At 49.4% G+C, this 18,247-nt stretch overlaps 1 protein-coding gene across 1 annotated transcript in view; it reads left to right on the top strand.

The window, feature by feature from the left end:
- Positions 1 to 9,589, top strand: part of NKAIN4 (sodium/potassium transporting ATPase interacting 4) — a 97,362-nt gene extending 87,773 nt beyond the window's left edge. Inside the window, exons 6-7 of the mRNA XM_056867657.1 lie at positions 4,140 to 4,224; positions 9,525 to 9,589. Of these exons, the coding sequence (XP_056723635.1) occupies positions 4,140 to 4,224; positions 9,525 to 9,534 (95 nt within the window). The 3' untranslated portion in view covers positions 9,535 to 9,589. The remainder of the gene's footprint in view (positions 1 to 4,139; positions 4,225 to 9,524) is intronic.
- The last annotated feature ends 8,658 nt before the right edge of the window (positions 9,590 to 18,247 follow it).

Below are 18,247 nucleotides of genomic sequence, written 5' to 3'. Positions count from 1 at the left end.
TTGAATCGACTTAGGCTAGAACAGGGGTAACCAACCTTTTCGAACCCATGAGCACCTTTGGAATTCTGACCCAGGGTGGTGGGCCCAACTGCAAAATGGCTGCTGCAGGAGGCGGAGCCAACTACAAAATAGCTGCTGCAGGAGGCGGAGCCAGCTACAATATGCCAAGGAGTGGACAGGGAGTAGCTTTTCTCCTTCTCTCATAATACCAGAATGCGGGGTCATCTGCTGCAGCTGGAGGATGAGAGATTCAAAACAGATAAAAGGAAGTATTTCTTCACACAACGCATAGTTAAATCGTGGAACTCCCTGCCCCAGGATGTGGTGATGGCTGCCAACTTGGAAGGCTTTAAGAGGGGAGTGGACATGTTCATGGGGGAGAGGGGTATCCATGGCTACTAGTAAAAATGGATGCTAATCATGTTGCACACCTATTCTCTCCAGTATCAGAGGAGCATGCCTATTATATCAGCTTTTGTGGAACACAGGCAGGACAATGCTGCTGCAGTCATCTTGTTTGTGGGCTTCCTAGAAGCACCTGGTTGGCCACTGTGTGAACAGACTGCTGGACTTGATGGGCCTTGGTTTGATCCAGCAGGGCCTTTCTTATGTTTGTAACTCTACCAGTAACTCTTCAGTATTTCAGGCAGAAGCTCTGCTTAACAGGATGCCGTTTAATACAAGCAAATGGTTCAAAAATATTTTCTTTCATGCACGCACAGTAACACAGTAAAGATCCTTATTTGAATTTTCAGCCATCTGATGTATTTTGGCTTATCCATTATCCCTCTTTTTCATTGATTAAACTGAACCCCATCTGCATATTGTCAAAGCTTGATTACAAATTTCTTTTCTTTGCAATAGTAAAGGAAGCATAAGATAAGATTTCCAACAAAAGCTCTCGCCCACTTTTAGGAGCAAAGGCCATTGTGAACGTTTCCTTCTTTTCCATCTCCCATCATAGTAGCATAGCAGAAGGAAAACTGTTTGGAAAATAAACTGTCACACTTGAACTCGTAGCTCCGCTTGTGACACTCATTCCTTACATTTCTTAGCTCAGATGGGGTGACCCCACTTTTTCTACATAATAACCCTGTGAGGTAGGATAGACTGAGAGGGGCAAAAGTGGAAGGAAATGAGGAAGACCCAACAAGAGATGGATTGACTCTATAAAGGAGGACTTTGGAAGAGCCAGCATGGTGTAGTGGTTAGGAGCGGTGGTTTGGAGCGGTGGAGTCTGATAAAGAGAACCGGGTTCGATTCCCCACTCCTCCACATGAGTGGCGGAGGCTAATTTGGTGAACCAGGTTGGTTTCCCCACTCCTATCTGTGTTGGGACCGGTGCTTTTCAACCTGTTCATCAATGACCTGGAGTTGGGGTTAAACAGTGAAATAGCCAAGTTTGCAGACGACACCAAATTATTTAGGGTGGTTAAAACAAAATTGGACTGTGAAGAGCTCCAGAAGGATCTCTGCATACTGGAAGAATGGGCATTAAAATGGCAAATGAGATTCAATGTGAGTAAGTGTAAAGTGATGCATATTGGGGCAAAAAATCCCAACTTCACATATACACTGATGGGATCTGTGCTGGCAGCAACAGACCAAGAAAGGGATCTTGGGGTGGTAGTGGATAGCTCAATGAAGATGTCAACCCAGTGTGCGGCTGCTGTAAAAAAGGCAAATTAATTAGACGAGGAATAGAGAATAAAACTGCTGATATCATACTGCCCTTGTACAAATCTATGGGGAGACCACACTTGGAATACTGTGTACAGTTCTGGTCACCACACCTAAAAAAGGATATTACAGAGCTTAAGAAGGTGCAGAAAAGAGCAACCAAAATGAGAGAGGGAGGGCGCCAGCGCAGGCTTGGGGAGCATGGGCTTGGGGAGAAGGAGCACCGCCCTCAGTGCCCTCACCACGGCAACACGGCACAGCCCTAGGCAGACGCGACGGGTCCGCGCGTGCCCACACAGAGGGCTCGGTGTGCCGGCTGCGGCACGCGTGCCATAGGTTCACCAACACGGTCTTAGGAGAAAGCCCAATACAAATTGAATGCAAAAAGAGATGTCATCCTGGGGAGGATGATTGATCTCCCAACTCACGTTGCCTAATTCCAGGCCTCCTTTCCCGGCCCCAGCCAATCCCGTCTCCTCCCCTCTTCCTGGATTCCAAGCCCGAAATGCCATCCTCGGTAATTAACACTGACAAACGTCAATATTTCACACTCGCAGGGGTGAAACTTCGCATTGACCTGAACAAATCTGAGCTGCCTTTTCATTTTACCTTCCATTGGTGGATTTCATCCAAAAGGCCCCTTTGATTCGAAGCGGGAAGTAATTGCAAGTGTCAAAGCACATTTGTCAAGCGCTTAGGAGCCAGCGTGGTGTAGTGGTTAAGAGCTTTGGAGTCTGATGTGGAGAACCGGGTTCAATTCCCCCCTCCTCCACATGAGCGGCGGAGGCTAATCTAGTGAACTGGGTTCCCCCCCCCCCACTCCTACACACGAAGCCAGCTGGGTGACCTTGGGCTAGTCACAGCTCTCTTAGAGCTCTCTCAGCCTCACCTATCTCACAGAGTGTCTGTTTTGGGGAGGAGAAGGGAAGGCGATTGTAAGCTGGTTTGAGTCTCCATTAAGTGGTGGAGAAAGTTGGCATATAAAAACCAACTCTTCTTCCTCTTCCTCCTCCTCCAGGGGAGGGGCAGAGGAAGAATGAGCATTAGAAACTGGCAGCCTGGAGGATCTCCTCTTAGTGATCTGGAAGGAAAGAAATGAAGTTCCAGTATGGTGATGATGCTTTTGATCCCTCCACTTCTTTCAGTAGGTTTGCCAGCTCCAGGTTGGGAAAGACCTGGATATTTTGGGGTGGAGCCTGAGGAGGGCAGGGTTTGGGGAAGAGAGGGTCTTCAGTGGGGCATAATGTCATAGAGTCCACCTTCCACCTTGGAGAGGGGCTGTGGCTCAGTAGTAGAGTATCTGCTTGGAGTTCAGAAGGTCCCAGGTTCAATCCCCGGCATCTCCAGTTAAAGGGACCACGCAAGCAGGCGATGGGAAAGACCTCAGCCTGAAACCCTGGAGAGCCGCTGCCGGTCTGAGCAGACAATGCTGACTTTGACGGACCAAGGGTCTGATTCAATAGAAGGCAGATTAATATGTTCCTCGGTTCAAAGGGGCCATTGTCTCCAGGGGGACTGATCTCCGTCACCTCTGCTTAAAAACCTCCAGGGAAGGAGCACTTACCACCTCCCAAGGAAGCCTGTTCCACTGAAAAACCGCTCTGTTAGAAAATTCTTCCTAATGTCTAGATGGAAACTCTTCTGCTTTAATTTTAACCTATTGGTTCTGGTCCTACCTTCCTCGGGAGGTGGTAAACTCTCCTTCCCTGGAGGTTTTTAAGCAGAGGCTAGATGGCCGTCTCATCAATGCTGATTCTATGACTTTAGGCAGATTGTGAGAGGGAGGGCACCTTGGCCATCTTCTGGGCATGTAGGGGTCACTGGGGGTGTGGGGGGGAGGTAGTTTGGAATTTCCTGCATTGTGCAGGGGGTTGGACTAGATGACCCTGGTGGTCCCTTCCACCTCTAGGAGTCTATGATTCTAATTTTGCGTTATTTTTTCTCTCGCTCCCCTTTCCTAGGGTATATTTTTAAATTACCCCTCTTCCCCCCTGGCACTTGGGCTTCCTGTGCGCGCGTGTCTCTACCTCTTGTGGGGGCCCTTTTGTGGCCAGCTCCGCCTCCCACAGCAGCCATTTTGGGGTTGCCCCTGACTCCGACGCTGTGTCATAATTCCAAAGGTGCCCACAGGCTGAAAAAGGTTGGGGACCACTGCTGTAAGCCCACTGCTGTTTGAGACCCAAGATGAACCGAAACACCCTTGTAAGAACTTGAGCCGTGTTTGCTTCCACATTATTTCAACGGGAGGGAGTTAAGGAATAAAATGAGCGTGTGCTCAAATATGGCTGGATTGTGCCCCCAGCCATGGTTGGTGATCCCTTTTTCTCTCCCTCTCCATCCCTTCCCTTACCATGGTCTCGTGCCTTGATTTCCCTTTTTGCCATCTCCGCCATCCCTTCACCTTCTTTTTTTAAATTACTCCATTGTTATCGCTTGAGTTTTGGTTTTCTTTCTTTCAGTTGATTTCATTGGTGGATTTGATCCATTCCCTCTCTACCATGTCAATGAAAAGCCCTCCAACCTTTTGTTCAAGCAGACATACCTGTAAGTATGGTTCAGCAGTGTTCAGGTGACCTTTGATGGGGGACTCCGGGGCTGGGGCCAGGATCTCATGGTCCAGGAATGGGAACTCTGAGAAACTCTGTCTCACTGAAACCACTATGGGAGACTGGATGCTGGACTAGATGGATCGCTGTTGTGATCCAGCAGGGCCCTTCTGATGTTCTTATGAAGGCCTCAGCCTCTGTGCCCTGCTGTTGGACCTCCTGAGGAACTGGTTGGCCACTGTGTGATGGAAAAGCTTAATTAGATGGACCACTGGTCTGATCCAGCAGGGCTCTTCTGGTATTCTTAAATCACACCCAGAAACTTGCCAGCAGCCAACATGGTGATGGTCACACTGATCTTGCGTTACTTCCACTCAGCAGCTGCATTCTGAACGAGGTGGATGGATTCCCTCCGCACCCTGCCGGTGCTTTACTCGCATGCCTGTCTTTATTCTGGAGATCATGTGGCCAATGCAAGAGGGAACTTGCGGGATGAGTTAATTTGGCATAGCCCTTGGCTTTCATGAGCAGCGAGGGATTTCACTTATGCAGATAGGGCTGAGGGGGGCGGGAAGGAAATGTATGCCACTGCGCCTCACGCTGGCTTCCCCCCACTGAATGCTAACTTCTCTGCTTCTTTTAAGCCACATTTCTCAGTTCTTCAAAGAAGGACCCACCTTGGCAGTCATTGGAGACTTGCCATTTAATTAGCTTCAGGAACAGAAGGCCGCCATCATACATACTAAGTGGCAATAGACCCAGAAAGTGCCTGCTACAAAAGGACGGTGCCCAAGGGATGATTTCAGCCAGATAGAGTTCTTAAAAAGCAAATATGGGGGACATGATAGGTGGCAGAAAGTGGGGGCTTGCAACTAATTTGGGAAGCGTGGCGGGACCTGGGTGCCCAGCTAGAGACAACAAGCAAGGGAACACTTTTGAAGGGAACTGCTGGCATCCGTAACCCTCTGTCTACAGGCAAGATTTGAGCCCCATGGCACCTTCAAGACCAACAAGATGTCCAGGGTACAAGCCCTTTCAAGAGTCAAAGCTTGCTTCATCAGATACTCATCTAACGAAGAGAGTTTTAATTCTTGCAAGCTCATCCCCCGGAAATCTTGTTTGTCTTTATGGTGTTACTGGACTATAAGCTTGCTCTTCTACAGTTGACCCAACATAGCTACCTACCTGAAACTATTTCCCTGTGACTAGGCTGCACCACTTCAAACTAGCAAAATGGGGTCCCCCATGAGTAAATACTCTGTACAATGAAATTCCCTACACAAAGGCCATTTTTGCATGGTAATTAGCAGCACATTCCAGGCTGAATTACCCCGCATATTTTTTTGACTTTCACACGCTGAACCATTGTTTCGGAAGTGACTGGGAAGCGGGCGCTTACCTGCTTCGCGTTACTAAAGAGGCCATTTAACGTGAAAGAAAATACCAGGAAAGAAAATAACAAGACCACGGTTACACAGCCTGGATAACCCACAAGAACCAGCGACCTTTGGTGTTTGCCTCAAAGGTTCTCCCTCAGGGAACAATGCAAAACAACAGAGGTGTGTTAGCTATACATATGCTAATGGCTATTCAAACAGGAACAAAGGAGCAGGCGAGTGGGGGGTGGGTGGAACTTCTCCTTTTGCATTGGGACCCTGAAAAGGCATTTTTAAAGTCACATTTTTAAAAAGAGCTTTGAGCGAGCATCAAAATTGACCATGCAAAAATGGCCAAAGAAAGCTAGCAGTCAGGGGAAAGACTTCCAGTATAAACCTCTCCCTGACATACTATGTTTCTATGTTCATACTCCCTGGCATACTACATACATACTCCCTGGCATACTACATTTCTATGTTCAGGTGTATTTCTTTCCATTTTTCTTCTTCCTCCCTTTCTTCTTCCTCCTCCTCTTCTTCTTCCCTTTTCTCTTCCTCCTCCTCTTCATCCTCTTCCTCTTTCCTCTCTTCTTCACTGTCTTTTATTTATTTAATTAATTTATGCCCCGCCCTCCCCAGCCAAAGGCCGGGCTCAGAGCGGTTCACGTAAAACTCCAGTATATATTAAAATAGAATAGAACATTTAAAAACAGCCCTGTAAAATCCTAAATAGCATAAAGCTATCCGATGATAGCGAACAGACGAATAGGCCCTCCTAGATGGTAAAGGGGGTGGGGGAATCAGCAGTGGAGTTTTTTTTCATAGGTGAACATTAAGAAGAAAAGTTGGTTTTTATATGCCGACTTTCTCTACCTTTTAAGGAAAATCAAACTGGCTTACAATCAAACTCCTTCTTTTCCTCTCCCCGCAACAGGCACCTTGTGAGGTAGGTGGGGCTGAGAGAGTTCGCAGAGAACTGTAGATCAAGGTCACCCAGCAGGCTTCATGTGAAGGAGTGGGGAATCAAACCCAGTTCTCCAGATTAGAGTCCACCACCCCAAACCACTGCTCTTAATCACTATACCACGCTGGCTCTCATTTAGTCATGTGAGTCCACCCCGGGTACTGGTTCACCACCTCAAGTGAAAACTAGCCATCCTTTTCTGCACCCCCATGCAGTGTAAACATTATGACAAGAGGCCAGGTGGCAGGTTGAGGAGAGTGACTACAGCTTTGGGCTGTAGCAACCCTCACTCCCCCTCTGAGGGATTTGCGACTTACCGGACTTCTGCCTACCTCCATGCTGCCAGTACGAAGGAGCACAAACTTTGCGGCTGTGGCCGAAACGTTCCCCAGACAGCACGGGGCCAACACCTGCATGCTAAAAATGAAGGTGATTGGCGGGGTGGGTGGGGGGAAGTACTAGGATTTAATTCCTTCCCGACTGTCATCTCATTCGGATGGATGGGGTAAGAGATTAAATATTGATTCTCTGCACATGAGGTTTCTGGAAGGAGGGGGTATGCAAAGTCTCTGGAGGTTCCTCGGCAGCTGCTTGATTTACAATCCCGAAGGTGGACAGAAGCCGAAGCGGGCAGAGGAAAAGCACTTGTGTGCATGTGTGTGTGTTTTAAAAGGGTCCCATAGCTCTAAGCACTAAGTGTGCAATCACAGAGCAACAAATACCCAGTGCAGAGCTAGTTCCAGATTTGGGGGGCTTTGGGCAGAAAGTGCCCAGAGCCCCCCTCCTCTCCTCTGCCTACCATCAGGGCACCCCACATCTCCCCACACGTTGGCCCACATGCCTGTGCATCCTCGCAGGGGGGCCCTCTCACCACCTGCACACACTGATGCCTGCACCAACCATATGCCTGTTCCCTGATGATGCATGTTCCCAGAGTGCCCCACTGGGAGCATGGGTGGTGGAGTGGTGGACAAGCGGGTAGGGGAAGAAGAATCATAGAGTTGGAAGGGGCCACCAGGATCATCTAGTCCAACCCCCTGCACAATGCAGGAAATTCGCAACTACCTCCACCCCACACCCCCAGTGACCCCTACTCCATGCCCAGAAAATAGCCAAGATGCCCTCCCTCTCATGATCTGCCCAAGGTCATAGAATCAGCATTGCTGACAGATGGCCATCTAGCCTCTGCTAAAAAACATCCAGGGAAGGAGAGCTTACCACCTCCTGAGGAAGCCTGTTCCACTGAGGAACCGCTCTAACTGTTAGAAAGTTCTTCCTAATGTCTAGACGGAAACTCTTTTGATTTAATTTCAACCCGTTGGTTCTGGTCCGACCTTCTGGGGCAACAGAAAACAAATCAGTGCCATGCTCTATATGACAGCCCTTCAAGAACTTGAAGATGGTTGGTTATCTTCATGACGAAGAGTTGGTTTTTATACCCCACTTTTCTCTACCTTTAAGGAGTCTCAAACTGGCGTATAATCGCCTTCCCTTCCTCTCCCCACAATAGACACCTTGTGAGGTAGGTTGGGCTGAGAGAGTTCGGAGAGAAGTGTGACTGGCCCAAGGTCATCCAGCAGGCTTCATGTGGAGGAGTGGGGAATCAAACACAGTTCGTCCACCACTCTGACCACTAGGGGGTCAGAACACTTGATGGTTGGGGGACTGATTTTTTTGTGGATGGTATTAGGAGGTAGGGCTGATAGCACTAATCATGATCATAATACAACATATGTATCTGTCTGACATTTTGGAGGTGTGTGTGTGCGCGCACGTGCGTGTGTGTGTGTTAGGGTTGCCAACTGCCAGGTAATAGCAGAAGATCTTCTGCTAATTCAACTGATATCCAGCCGATAGAGATCAGTTCACCTGGAGAAAATGGCCGCTTCGGCCATTGAACTCTATGTCATTGAAGTCCCTCCCCTCCCAAACCCCACCCTCCTCAGGCTTTGCCCCAAAAATCTCCTGCAGATAGCGAAGAGGGACCTATCAACCCTAGTTAGTGTGTGTGTGCCATCAAATCACAAGTGACTGATGGAGTGCAGTTTTCAAGGTAAGAGACATTCAGAGGTGGTTTGCCATTGCCTGCCTCCGCATCACAACCCTGGCCTTCTTTGGTGGTCTCCCGTCCAAGTGCTAACCAGAGGCAACCCTGCTTAGTTTCTCATATTTGACGAGATCAGGCTAGCCTGGCCATTCAGGTCATGGAGCCTTTCTTTGTGTTAGTAATCAAAAGAGTTTCATGTACATTATCCCACTATTCCTTACATCAGAGCGGTTAGGTGTAGTGGTTAAGAACGATGGTTTGGAGCGGTGGACTCTAATCTGGAGAACTAGGTTTGATTCCCCATTCCTCCACATGAGTGGCAGAGACTAATCTGGTGAACCGTGTTGGTTTCCCCACTCCTACACATGAAGCCAGCTGGGTGACCTTGGGCTAGTCACAGTTCTCTTAGAGCTCTCTCAGCCCCACCTACCTCACAAGGTGTCCGTTGTGGGGAAGGGAAGGTGATTGCAAGCCGGTTTGATTTTTTCTTAAGTGGTAGAGAAAGTCAGCATATATAAACCTCCTCCTCCTCCTCCTCCTCCTCCTCCTCTTCTTCTGCTTCTGTTTCTGCTTCAGCTAGTCATGTTGTGCCCCGTTATAGACAAGGCAATGAGGCTGATAGCAGCTTACCTTAGGCTACCTGGAGAGTTCAGAGCAAAGGTGAGATTTGAACTCATGAGGTCACAGTTCCCACTCTTAGTTACTACTTACAAAGGTAACACTGGTCTACCATGCAGGGCTGTTGTCAAGATTACCAAGATAGCATAAGGGATGTGCTTTGAAGGCTCCATGGCACCGTATCAATGCTAAATGCTACTTATTAAAGGGGCTGGCTTAATGATATCCAAAGTGTCCTATTCAAACACGCCCTCTCACGTCACTTCTTTTCTTCCCTTCTTCCTTTTTCACAGGCCTGCGTAAGTGAGAGGGATCCAGAGGTGGGATGGGGCAGAAGTCACAAGCTGCAGCAACGCTCTACATGCCGGCTGCCCCAGATGTGCGGCAGAGGCAACAGCAAAGCCAAGGGGAACACACGCCACTGAGGACACCGCCAGAACAGCTGGACTTTGCAAGTGGCCACCGAGGCCAAAAATATCAGTTTTACTGGCGAGCCGCCCTTCCCAATGCCTCCTGAACGGCCTGGCTCATTAACGGAACTGCAGTTTTTGCTATGAATGAATTAAGTGGAAAGAGTATCTCTCCCCCTCCCCAAAAACTCCATTGAGAACCAGAAACAAAGCATTCGAGTGGGGGGGGCATCTCAGTTTGATTCTACCATCTCTTATTTCCTGGGACTCACCCTCAAGAGCCAGAGGCAAGGGCTCTGGAGACTCTAGGACAGGGGTGTCGAACTCATTTGTTAGGAGGGCCGGATATGCCATAAATGTCACTTGGTCGGGCCGGGCTATGTTCACATAAATAAATAAATAAATAAATACAGGAACTCAGGAACACAGGAAGCTGCCTTCTACTGAACCAGACCCTCGGTCCATCAAAGTCAGTATTGTCTACTCAGACTGGCAGGGGCTCTCCAGGGTCTCAGGCAGAGGTCTTGCACATCACCTATCTGCCTAGTCCCTTTAACTGGAGATGCCGGGGATTGAACCTGGGAACCTTCTGCATGCCAAGCAGATGCTCTATCACCAGTTCTGATGATTGCCCCGCTCTGCTCGAACGGCCACCCCGGATCGCAACCCCCCAACTTCACCCTCCCTCTCTTGAAAAGAGAAGGGGAAATCCATCCCCCCCCTCCCAGAAAAACATTTTTCCCCGTCTGGCCGACGGGTTCAAAACTCCCGGGCACATTGGAAGGGAGAGGGCGCACGAGCGCCAGTTGGGGAACGTGCCCAGACTCATGATGTTTCCCATCTCCCCCCCCCCACCTCTCCTGCAAATCTCCGAGCGCGGCCCCACATTGCTCACCTGTTGCTGCTGGGCCGGAGGGCTCCTGGGTGGCAGAGCGAGCATGTGGCGGTGGCCACAGTCATAGCTGGGGCTGCAGCGACAGACCCCACCCCCACGGCGCTGCAGCCAGACCCGGCTCATGGAGCGCCAAGGAGGGCCGACGGGCTGGATGACAAGCTCCCTCGCCCGGCTGCGCATCAGGAAAGAGAAAGGGGGGGAGAGAAAAGAGAGAAAAGCCTCCCGGCCACCACCACCACCCCGGCCTCACCAGCCGCCCCGCAGCTTGGGAAGACCAGGCCAAGCCTCTCGCCCACCCCCCGGCCTCACCAGCCGCCCTGGGGCCCGGGAAGACCGAGCCAAGCCTCCCGGCCAACCCCCAGCCTCACAAGGGACCCCAGGGCCTGCCGCAGCTGGGAAGAAGCCTTCCCCACTCCCCGGCCATGCACGGGTCCGGGAAGGCCAGAAAAGGCCAGGGGAGGGGGAAGGGCGACTAGGTGTCTCAGCTCCGGGGGGTGGATAAAAGCCCTCCGGGGGCCAGATCCGGCCCGCGGGCCGCATGTTTGACACCCCTGCTCTAGGATATATATGCTTTGTTATTATAAATGGACAAAACCCCCTCATCATGCAGTTTCTTATAGCAGACAAGGGACTGGTTGCGCTTCAAGCCCTTTGGTTGTTCTCTCTAGGTGTCATAGGAAGATTAGAACCCAGGTCTCAAGCCCCGCCCTTCTCCTCTAACCCTGTATTCCCTCCCACTGATTTTTGTCCGAGGAAATCTACAATTGAGTGGAAACTTCCTTGGACTTCAACCACCCGAGACATGGCAGACGGCTGATTCGTCTCACTCCGTCAAGAAGGAAATGTGTTTTAGTGTAACCTGACAAAACATACTGGATGAACCGGACAAAACCGATCAGATAAATATGGTCACCCATGGGAGAAAGTAAGATAACAAATACACATGAAGCTGCCTTATACCGAATCAAACCATCTGTCCATCAAAGTCTTGTCAATTCAGACTGGCAGCGGTTCTCCAGGGTTTCGAGCTGAGGTTTTTGACATCACCTACTACCCGGTCCTTTGTACCTGGAGGTGCCAGGGACTGAACCTGGGACCTTCTGCATGCAAAGCAGATGCTCTACCGCTGAGCATAAGACACAATAGAAAATGAACAGTTTCAACTGTTGCATGAAGCCTGATGTGTATGAAGAAACGTCTTCTACCAAGGGAGGCCGGCTTGCTCAACTGCGTCAACGCCTCTTCAGTCATCCCTTGAGATCTTGGAAAGGCTGGGCATGGAATCGAAGACCTACTGCGTACTTCCTTAGTGAACTACAACCCTCCCCAATTTCTCTCACTATGCATCACCACAGGCTCCCAAGGGTAGGGAAAAGGCCCATTGGATGGTGCGGGCTATGTGCTGTGGGCCATGAGCATTAAGCACTTGGTAGTCTACTCCATGATGGGAGTCTTCACCAATGCCACCTTCCATGGAAGTGTGTGAGAGCTTGGGGTCTCTAGAGAGCCCACGTGGTGTAGTGGTTAAGAGCAGTGGTTTGGAGCGGTGGACTCTGATCTGGAGAACCGGGTTTGATTTCCCATTCCTCCACATGAGTAGTGGAGGCTAGTCTGGTGAACTTGATTTGTATCCCCACTTCTCCATATGAAGCCAGCTGGGCTAGTCACACTCTCTCAGCCCCACGTACCTCACAGGGTGTCTGTTGTGGGGAAGGAAAGTTGATGGGATGCTGGTTTGATTCTTCTTTAAGTGGTAGAGAAAGTCGGTATATAAAAACCAACTCTTCTTCTAATCTGGAGAACTGGGTTTGATCCCTCACTCCTCCATGTGAGCGGCGGACTCTGACCTGGTCAACCGGGTTTGATTCCCCACTCCTCCACATGAAGCCTGCTGGATGACCTTGGGCCAGTTACAGTTCTCTCCAAACTCTTTTAACCCCGCCTGCCTCACAAGGTGCCTGTTGTGGGGAGAGGAAGGGAAGGCGATTGTAAGCCGGTTTGATTGTCCTTAAAAGAAAGAGAAAATCGACATATAAAAACCAACTCTTCTTCCTCCTCTGGGAGGACAGAGTGGCCCACCCTTGGGTTGGGTCTGTGATGTTTAAGCAAGGTTTCCACACCACTTCTCATAAGGTCTATAGCAGGGGTGACCACCACAATGTCTTTGAGGACTGAGCCAGCCCCTCGAAAACAATTTTCTGTGGGCTGGAGGGACCCAACCCCATTCTAAAAAGCATAGTTAAAGTTTTACTTGTAAATAGAAAACCATTTACCATTTCCCTTTTTAATAAAAGAAGAGTTGGTTTTTATCTGCCAGTTTTCCTCTACCTTTAAAGGAGAATCAAACCGGCTTACTATTGCCTTCCCTTCCTCTCCCTACAACCGGCACCTTGTTTGGTAGGTGAGGCTGAGTTTGGAGAGAACTGTGACTAGCCCAAGGTCACCCAGCAGGCTTCACGTGGAGGAGTGGAGAATCGAACCTGGTTCACCAGATTAGAGTCCGCCGCTCATGTGGAAGAGTGGGGAATCGAACCCAGTTCACCAGGTTAGAGTCCACCCCTCTTAACCACTACACCACACTGGCTCTTCCCACCACCACTGCCACTTCCTCCTCCTTGAAGTGCTTCCATCACTGTTTCTCCTTCCCTGCAAGTCCCACCCAGCCAACTTTATTCCATGTTTTTGCTGTCCTTGGACCACAATTCCCCAGAACTGCCCCAACCATCACCAACGCCTCGGTTGCTTTGGCATCCCATATGACGGTTGGCCAATGTCAGCCATCAAAATAAGCTGAACACATGAATGCATGAAGCTGCCTTATACTGAATCAGACCCTTGGTCCATCAAAGTACCCTCAGACCCGCAGTGGCTCTCCAGGGTCTCAGGCAGAGGTCTTTCACATCACCTACCTGCCTAGTCCCTTTAACTGGAGATGCTGGGGATTGAACCTGGGACCTTCTGCATGCCAAGCAGATGCTCTGCCACTGAGCCACATGAGGCCTCTTCTTCCCCACTGGTCTGGTCTGAACGGACCTCTTTGCTTGTAGCACGAAACCTGAGAATCCCTCGTCGCTGAATGGTACTGACTTTATCATAGAGGCTGACCCTTTGGGAGGTCGTAGACGTCCACCCCCGGGACCACTGTCTGAAGACATGTCTGGGGCCTTTGAAAACACAGAGGCTGGTCATTCCTGATGGACAACAAAGACGGCCTGTGTCTCCAGCATACTTTCCTCCTTGTATATCTGCTATTGCATTATGGTTCAATCATATGTGCCTTTTCTGTAACAGAGGTCGGCAGGGGTCACATCGGAGAGACTTTCCTAACAACTCCCCGTCCCCCCAAGATTTTATTCTTCTTCAGTTTTGCGGTTGGGACTTTGGCCAATCGACCGGTCAGATCCCCTGGGAAGCGAGGGCCTTCTTCTTTTGGTCGTCTCATCGCCCTGGCAGCAGCTGCAAGGGCCCCGATGCCCAGCCTTGCAGAAGCCTGGGTAACGTACCCGCCCTACCGCCAACAGCCTGCAAGTCTGCCCGGAGAGCTTCTGTCCTTTCCCTCCCCACATTAAGCTCTGGGGCCTGGCTTCTCCTGTGGATCACGATACTGCCTGCAGGCTGGAGGCTGAGCAGAGGAACATAAGCAAATCTGGAAATAACCACTGAGTGCTGGGAGGACACACACACACCCTTCTGCTAAGGACTCCGGCTTGGACTCTTTTAGAAAACTTTTTTTTTTTGTAATTAGCATGATTCTCTGTTCTTTGTTACTTGTCTAATAAATTAATGCTTTCGATACACAGCTATTATTGGACCTTTCAACCAGTTCACTGCCAACTGCGCTCTCTCGTCCTGTTAGCCCCAAATGACCAATGCAGTGATATCACAGAATCATGGAGTTGGCAGCGACCACCAGGGTCATCTAGTCCAACCCCCTGCACAATGCAGGAAATTCACAACTACCTCCCCCTCCATGCACACCCCCAGCAACCCCTACTCCATGCTCAGAAGATGGCCAAGATGCCCTCCCTCTCATGATCTGCCTAAGGTCATAGAATCAGCATTGCTGACAGATGGCCATCTGTGTGTGTGTGTAAAGTGCCGTGAAGTCGCAGTCGACTTATGGCAACCCCTTTTTGGGGGGTTTTCATGGCAAGAGACTAACAGAGGTGGTTTGGATGGCCATCTAGCCTCTGCTTAAAAACCTCTAGGGAAGGAGAGCTCACCTCCTCCCGAGGAAGGCTGTTCCACTGAGGAACCGCTCGACTGTTAGAAAGTTCTTCCTAATGTTTAGACAGAAATTCTTTTATTTTAATTTCAACTGGTTGGTTCTGGTCCGACCTTCTGGAGCAACAGAAAACAACTTGGCACCATCCTCTATACGACAGCCCTTCAAGTACTTGAAGATTGCTATCATATCACCTCTCAGTCTTCTCCTCTTCAGGCTAAACATACCCAGCTTCTTCAACCTTTCCTCATAGAACTTGGTCTTCAGGCCCCTCACCATCTTTGTTGCCCTCTTCTGGACGTGTTCCAGTTTGTCTACATCCTTCTTAAATTGTGGTGCCCAAAACTGAACACAGTCTAACCAGAGCAGAGCAAAGCGATACCATCGCTTCCCGTGATCTGGACACCTGTTGTTACAGCCCAAGATCACATTAGCCTTTTTAGCTACCACATCACACTGCTGACTCATGTTTCAACCAGCTCACTGCCAACTGTTCTTTCTCTCTCTTCCTGTTAGCCCCAAATGACCAGTGTAGTGATATGCAAATGATTGACAGTGATGGTGGGAGCAGACAATCTAGACTAGATCAGGGCTTCTTAAACCTTTTCCACTTGCAACCCCTTTCTGCCCGAGAAATTTTTACACAACCCTGGGTATATGTAATTCACAGTGGGTAGCCGTGTTAGTTTGTTTGCAGTAGTCAAAAAGGGCAAGAGTCCAGTAGCACCTTAAAGACTAACAAAAATATATATATATATATTTGTTAGTCTTTAAGGTGCTACTGGACTCTTGCCCTTTTTGACTACTGGGTATGTGTGTGTGTGTGTGTGTGTGTGTGTGTGTGTGTGTGTGTAAGTAAAGTGCCGTCAAGTTGCAGCCGACTTATGGCGATCCGTTTTTGGGGTTTTCATGGCAAGAGACTAATAGAGGTGGTTTCCCAGTGCCTTCCTCTGCACAGCAACCCTGGTATTCCTTGGTGGTCCCCCATCCAAATACTAACCAGGGTTGACCCTGCTTAGCTTGAGATCTGACGAGATCAGGTTAGCCTGGGCCATCCAGGTCAGGGTCCTGGGTATATAGGTATATAAAATATGTATACAAACCTTTTACTGTTGCCAATTTTTTCTGCGACCCCCACATTCAGCTACACGAGACCATGGGGTCGTAACCCACAGTTTAAGAAGCTTTGGACTAGATGACCCTGGTGGTCCCTTCCACCTCTATGATTCTATATAAAAGGCAATATAGTTATACCACTGGATAGGAGTCTGTGTGTCGCTGTGCCTGGCAATGTCTGGAAATGGCTTGTCCTTGCCCGTGACAAAGGTTTGATTGCTCTTGTTTAGATTAGGAATAGGAAAGAGACTAGAACCCAGAGGTGAGGCAGATCTGAAACAATATCTAGGTACTTTTGGCTAAGTACCGGAGCACCGGGCTATAGAACTGGAGATGAAGGCGAGGCTGGAAAGGATCTGGCAGGGTGAGTCAGAGGACTTCTTTTCACCATCGCCTGAGCTACAGGACTGCATCTTTCGCACCAGTGGTTCAGAACAGAGGCACTTCTATGAAGGAGGAGCAGTGGAAGAGAAGAAACAACAACTATGAAACAACACCAACAAAACTGCTGAATTAGCATTGCAGAGGATAGCCTGTGGATGGACAAGAAGAAAACCACAGGAATCAGAGTTGGCAGGGACCACCATGGCCATCTAGTCCAACCCCCTGCACAATGCAAGAGGGGAGAGGGAGGTGTTCACTATCACTGGTGATGTCACAGGCAGTAGCCAATAGATGCTTGGGATCACACAACACTTGTTACAGTAGCTCGTGACAGAACTGACCTTCCCAAGGTACTACATACAGCACACCTGGCCTTGTACCTGGGATATCTTTACAACCACAGCAGAAACACATTTGCATGCTGAGCAAAAGGTTTGTCCTCTGTTTTCAGGCCTTGACTTTAGAAATGTAGGTATACATGTATGAGCACGGCAAATAAACATGCATCATTCAGGTAGCTTCCTTAAGTAATTTGTGTCTCTAAGGGGTTTTAAAACTTTTAGTCTTGAAAAGAAGAAAAGTTAAGTTTTTATATGCCAGCTTTCTCTACCTTTTAAGGAGAATCAAACCAGCTTACAGTCACCTTCCCTCCCCCTCCCCACAACAGCACCCTGTGAGGTAGGTGGGGCTGAGAGAGTTTGGAGAGAACTGTGACTAGCCCAAGGTCACACAGCAGGCGTCATGTGGAGGAGTGGGGGATCGAACCCGGTTCTCCAGATTAGAGCCCACCTCTCATGGGGAGGAGGGGGGAATCAGTGTAATGCAGTTATAGGATCCTGATAACATGGAGTGACAACCGTGCAGCAGAGTGACACGCGAACAACGTCTTTAAGAAATGTCCGTAATGTCAGCAAGGAGGAAGAGATTGTTCAAGGCAGAACTTTCACACTTGACACTTTTAAAAATAAAAACGATGCCTTCAAGAACTGTTAGTATCTCTTAGCTGAGAGAGTTCTGAGAGAACTGTGACTAGAGCAAGCTCACCCAGCGGGCCTTGTGGAGGAGTGGGGAATCAAGCCCAGCTCTCCAGATTAGAGTCCGCCGCTCTTAACCACTACACCACGCTGGCTTCAACTCAAGAAGTTGGCAAGCATGCAGGGATCTCGTATTCCAAGGAGGTAGCGAGCTGCTGCTGGCAATTCACCGCCTTCCCTATTCCACTTCCTTCCCCCCCCCCAAAAATTTTCTGCAAAGTTTGCATGGGGGACCCCCCACACACACACACACCTTGGCTCTTCAGCTGTGACAAACGCCCTTATTACTAGGTTAAGGCTGCCCTCTGCTGGAAAAGAGATAGATGGAAGTCACTAAAGTGTTTCTCCCCCCCACACACACCCATATTTTAAAATACACTAGCAAAAGGCCAGCCATTAGGAAAGGGGTCACAAGAGGCCCTCCGTTGCCAAGGATCCAGGATGTACCATGCATCACTAGCCGTTGAACACGTGAAGCTGCCTTCTACTGAATCAGACCCTTGGTCCATCAACGTCAGTATTGTCTACTCAGACCGGCAGCGGCTCTCCAGGGTCTCAGGCTGAGGTCTTTCCCATCACCTACTTGCCTAATCCCTTTAACTGGAGATGCCGGGGATTCAACCTGGGACCTTCTGCATGCCAAGCAGATGCTCTGCCACTGAGCCACAGCCCCTCCCTTTCTGTGTACAGACACACAGAGCATTCCCCTGGAGTTTTCTTCTGTGCAGGGAGGGTCTCCCTATTATCCTCGAGAGGAAACAGATAAAGTTACATTGAAGGGGCAAACTGCCAGAACGATTCCCCACAGAAAATGTGCAGGAATTACAATTTTCCTCTATGTAAGAGCTCTTTTGGGGTGTAGAAAAACAGATTGCTTACCTGTGATTGGTGTTCTTTGAACGTTCACCTGTGCAGTCACACAGAATGATCTACAAACAGGTTTTTTGTCAAA

This window comes from Euleptes europaea, chromosome 2, assembly GCF_029931775.1.
Source record: "Euleptes europaea isolate rEulEur1 chromosome 2, rEulEur1.hap1, whole genome shotgun sequence".
In the NCBI taxonomy this organism is placed as follows: Eukaryota; Metazoa; Chordata; class Lepidosauria; order Squamata; family Sphaerodactylidae; genus Euleptes; species Euleptes europaea.
Note: the sequence above shows the minus strand (reverse complement) of the source record. Positions and strands in the feature narration are given on the sequence as shown.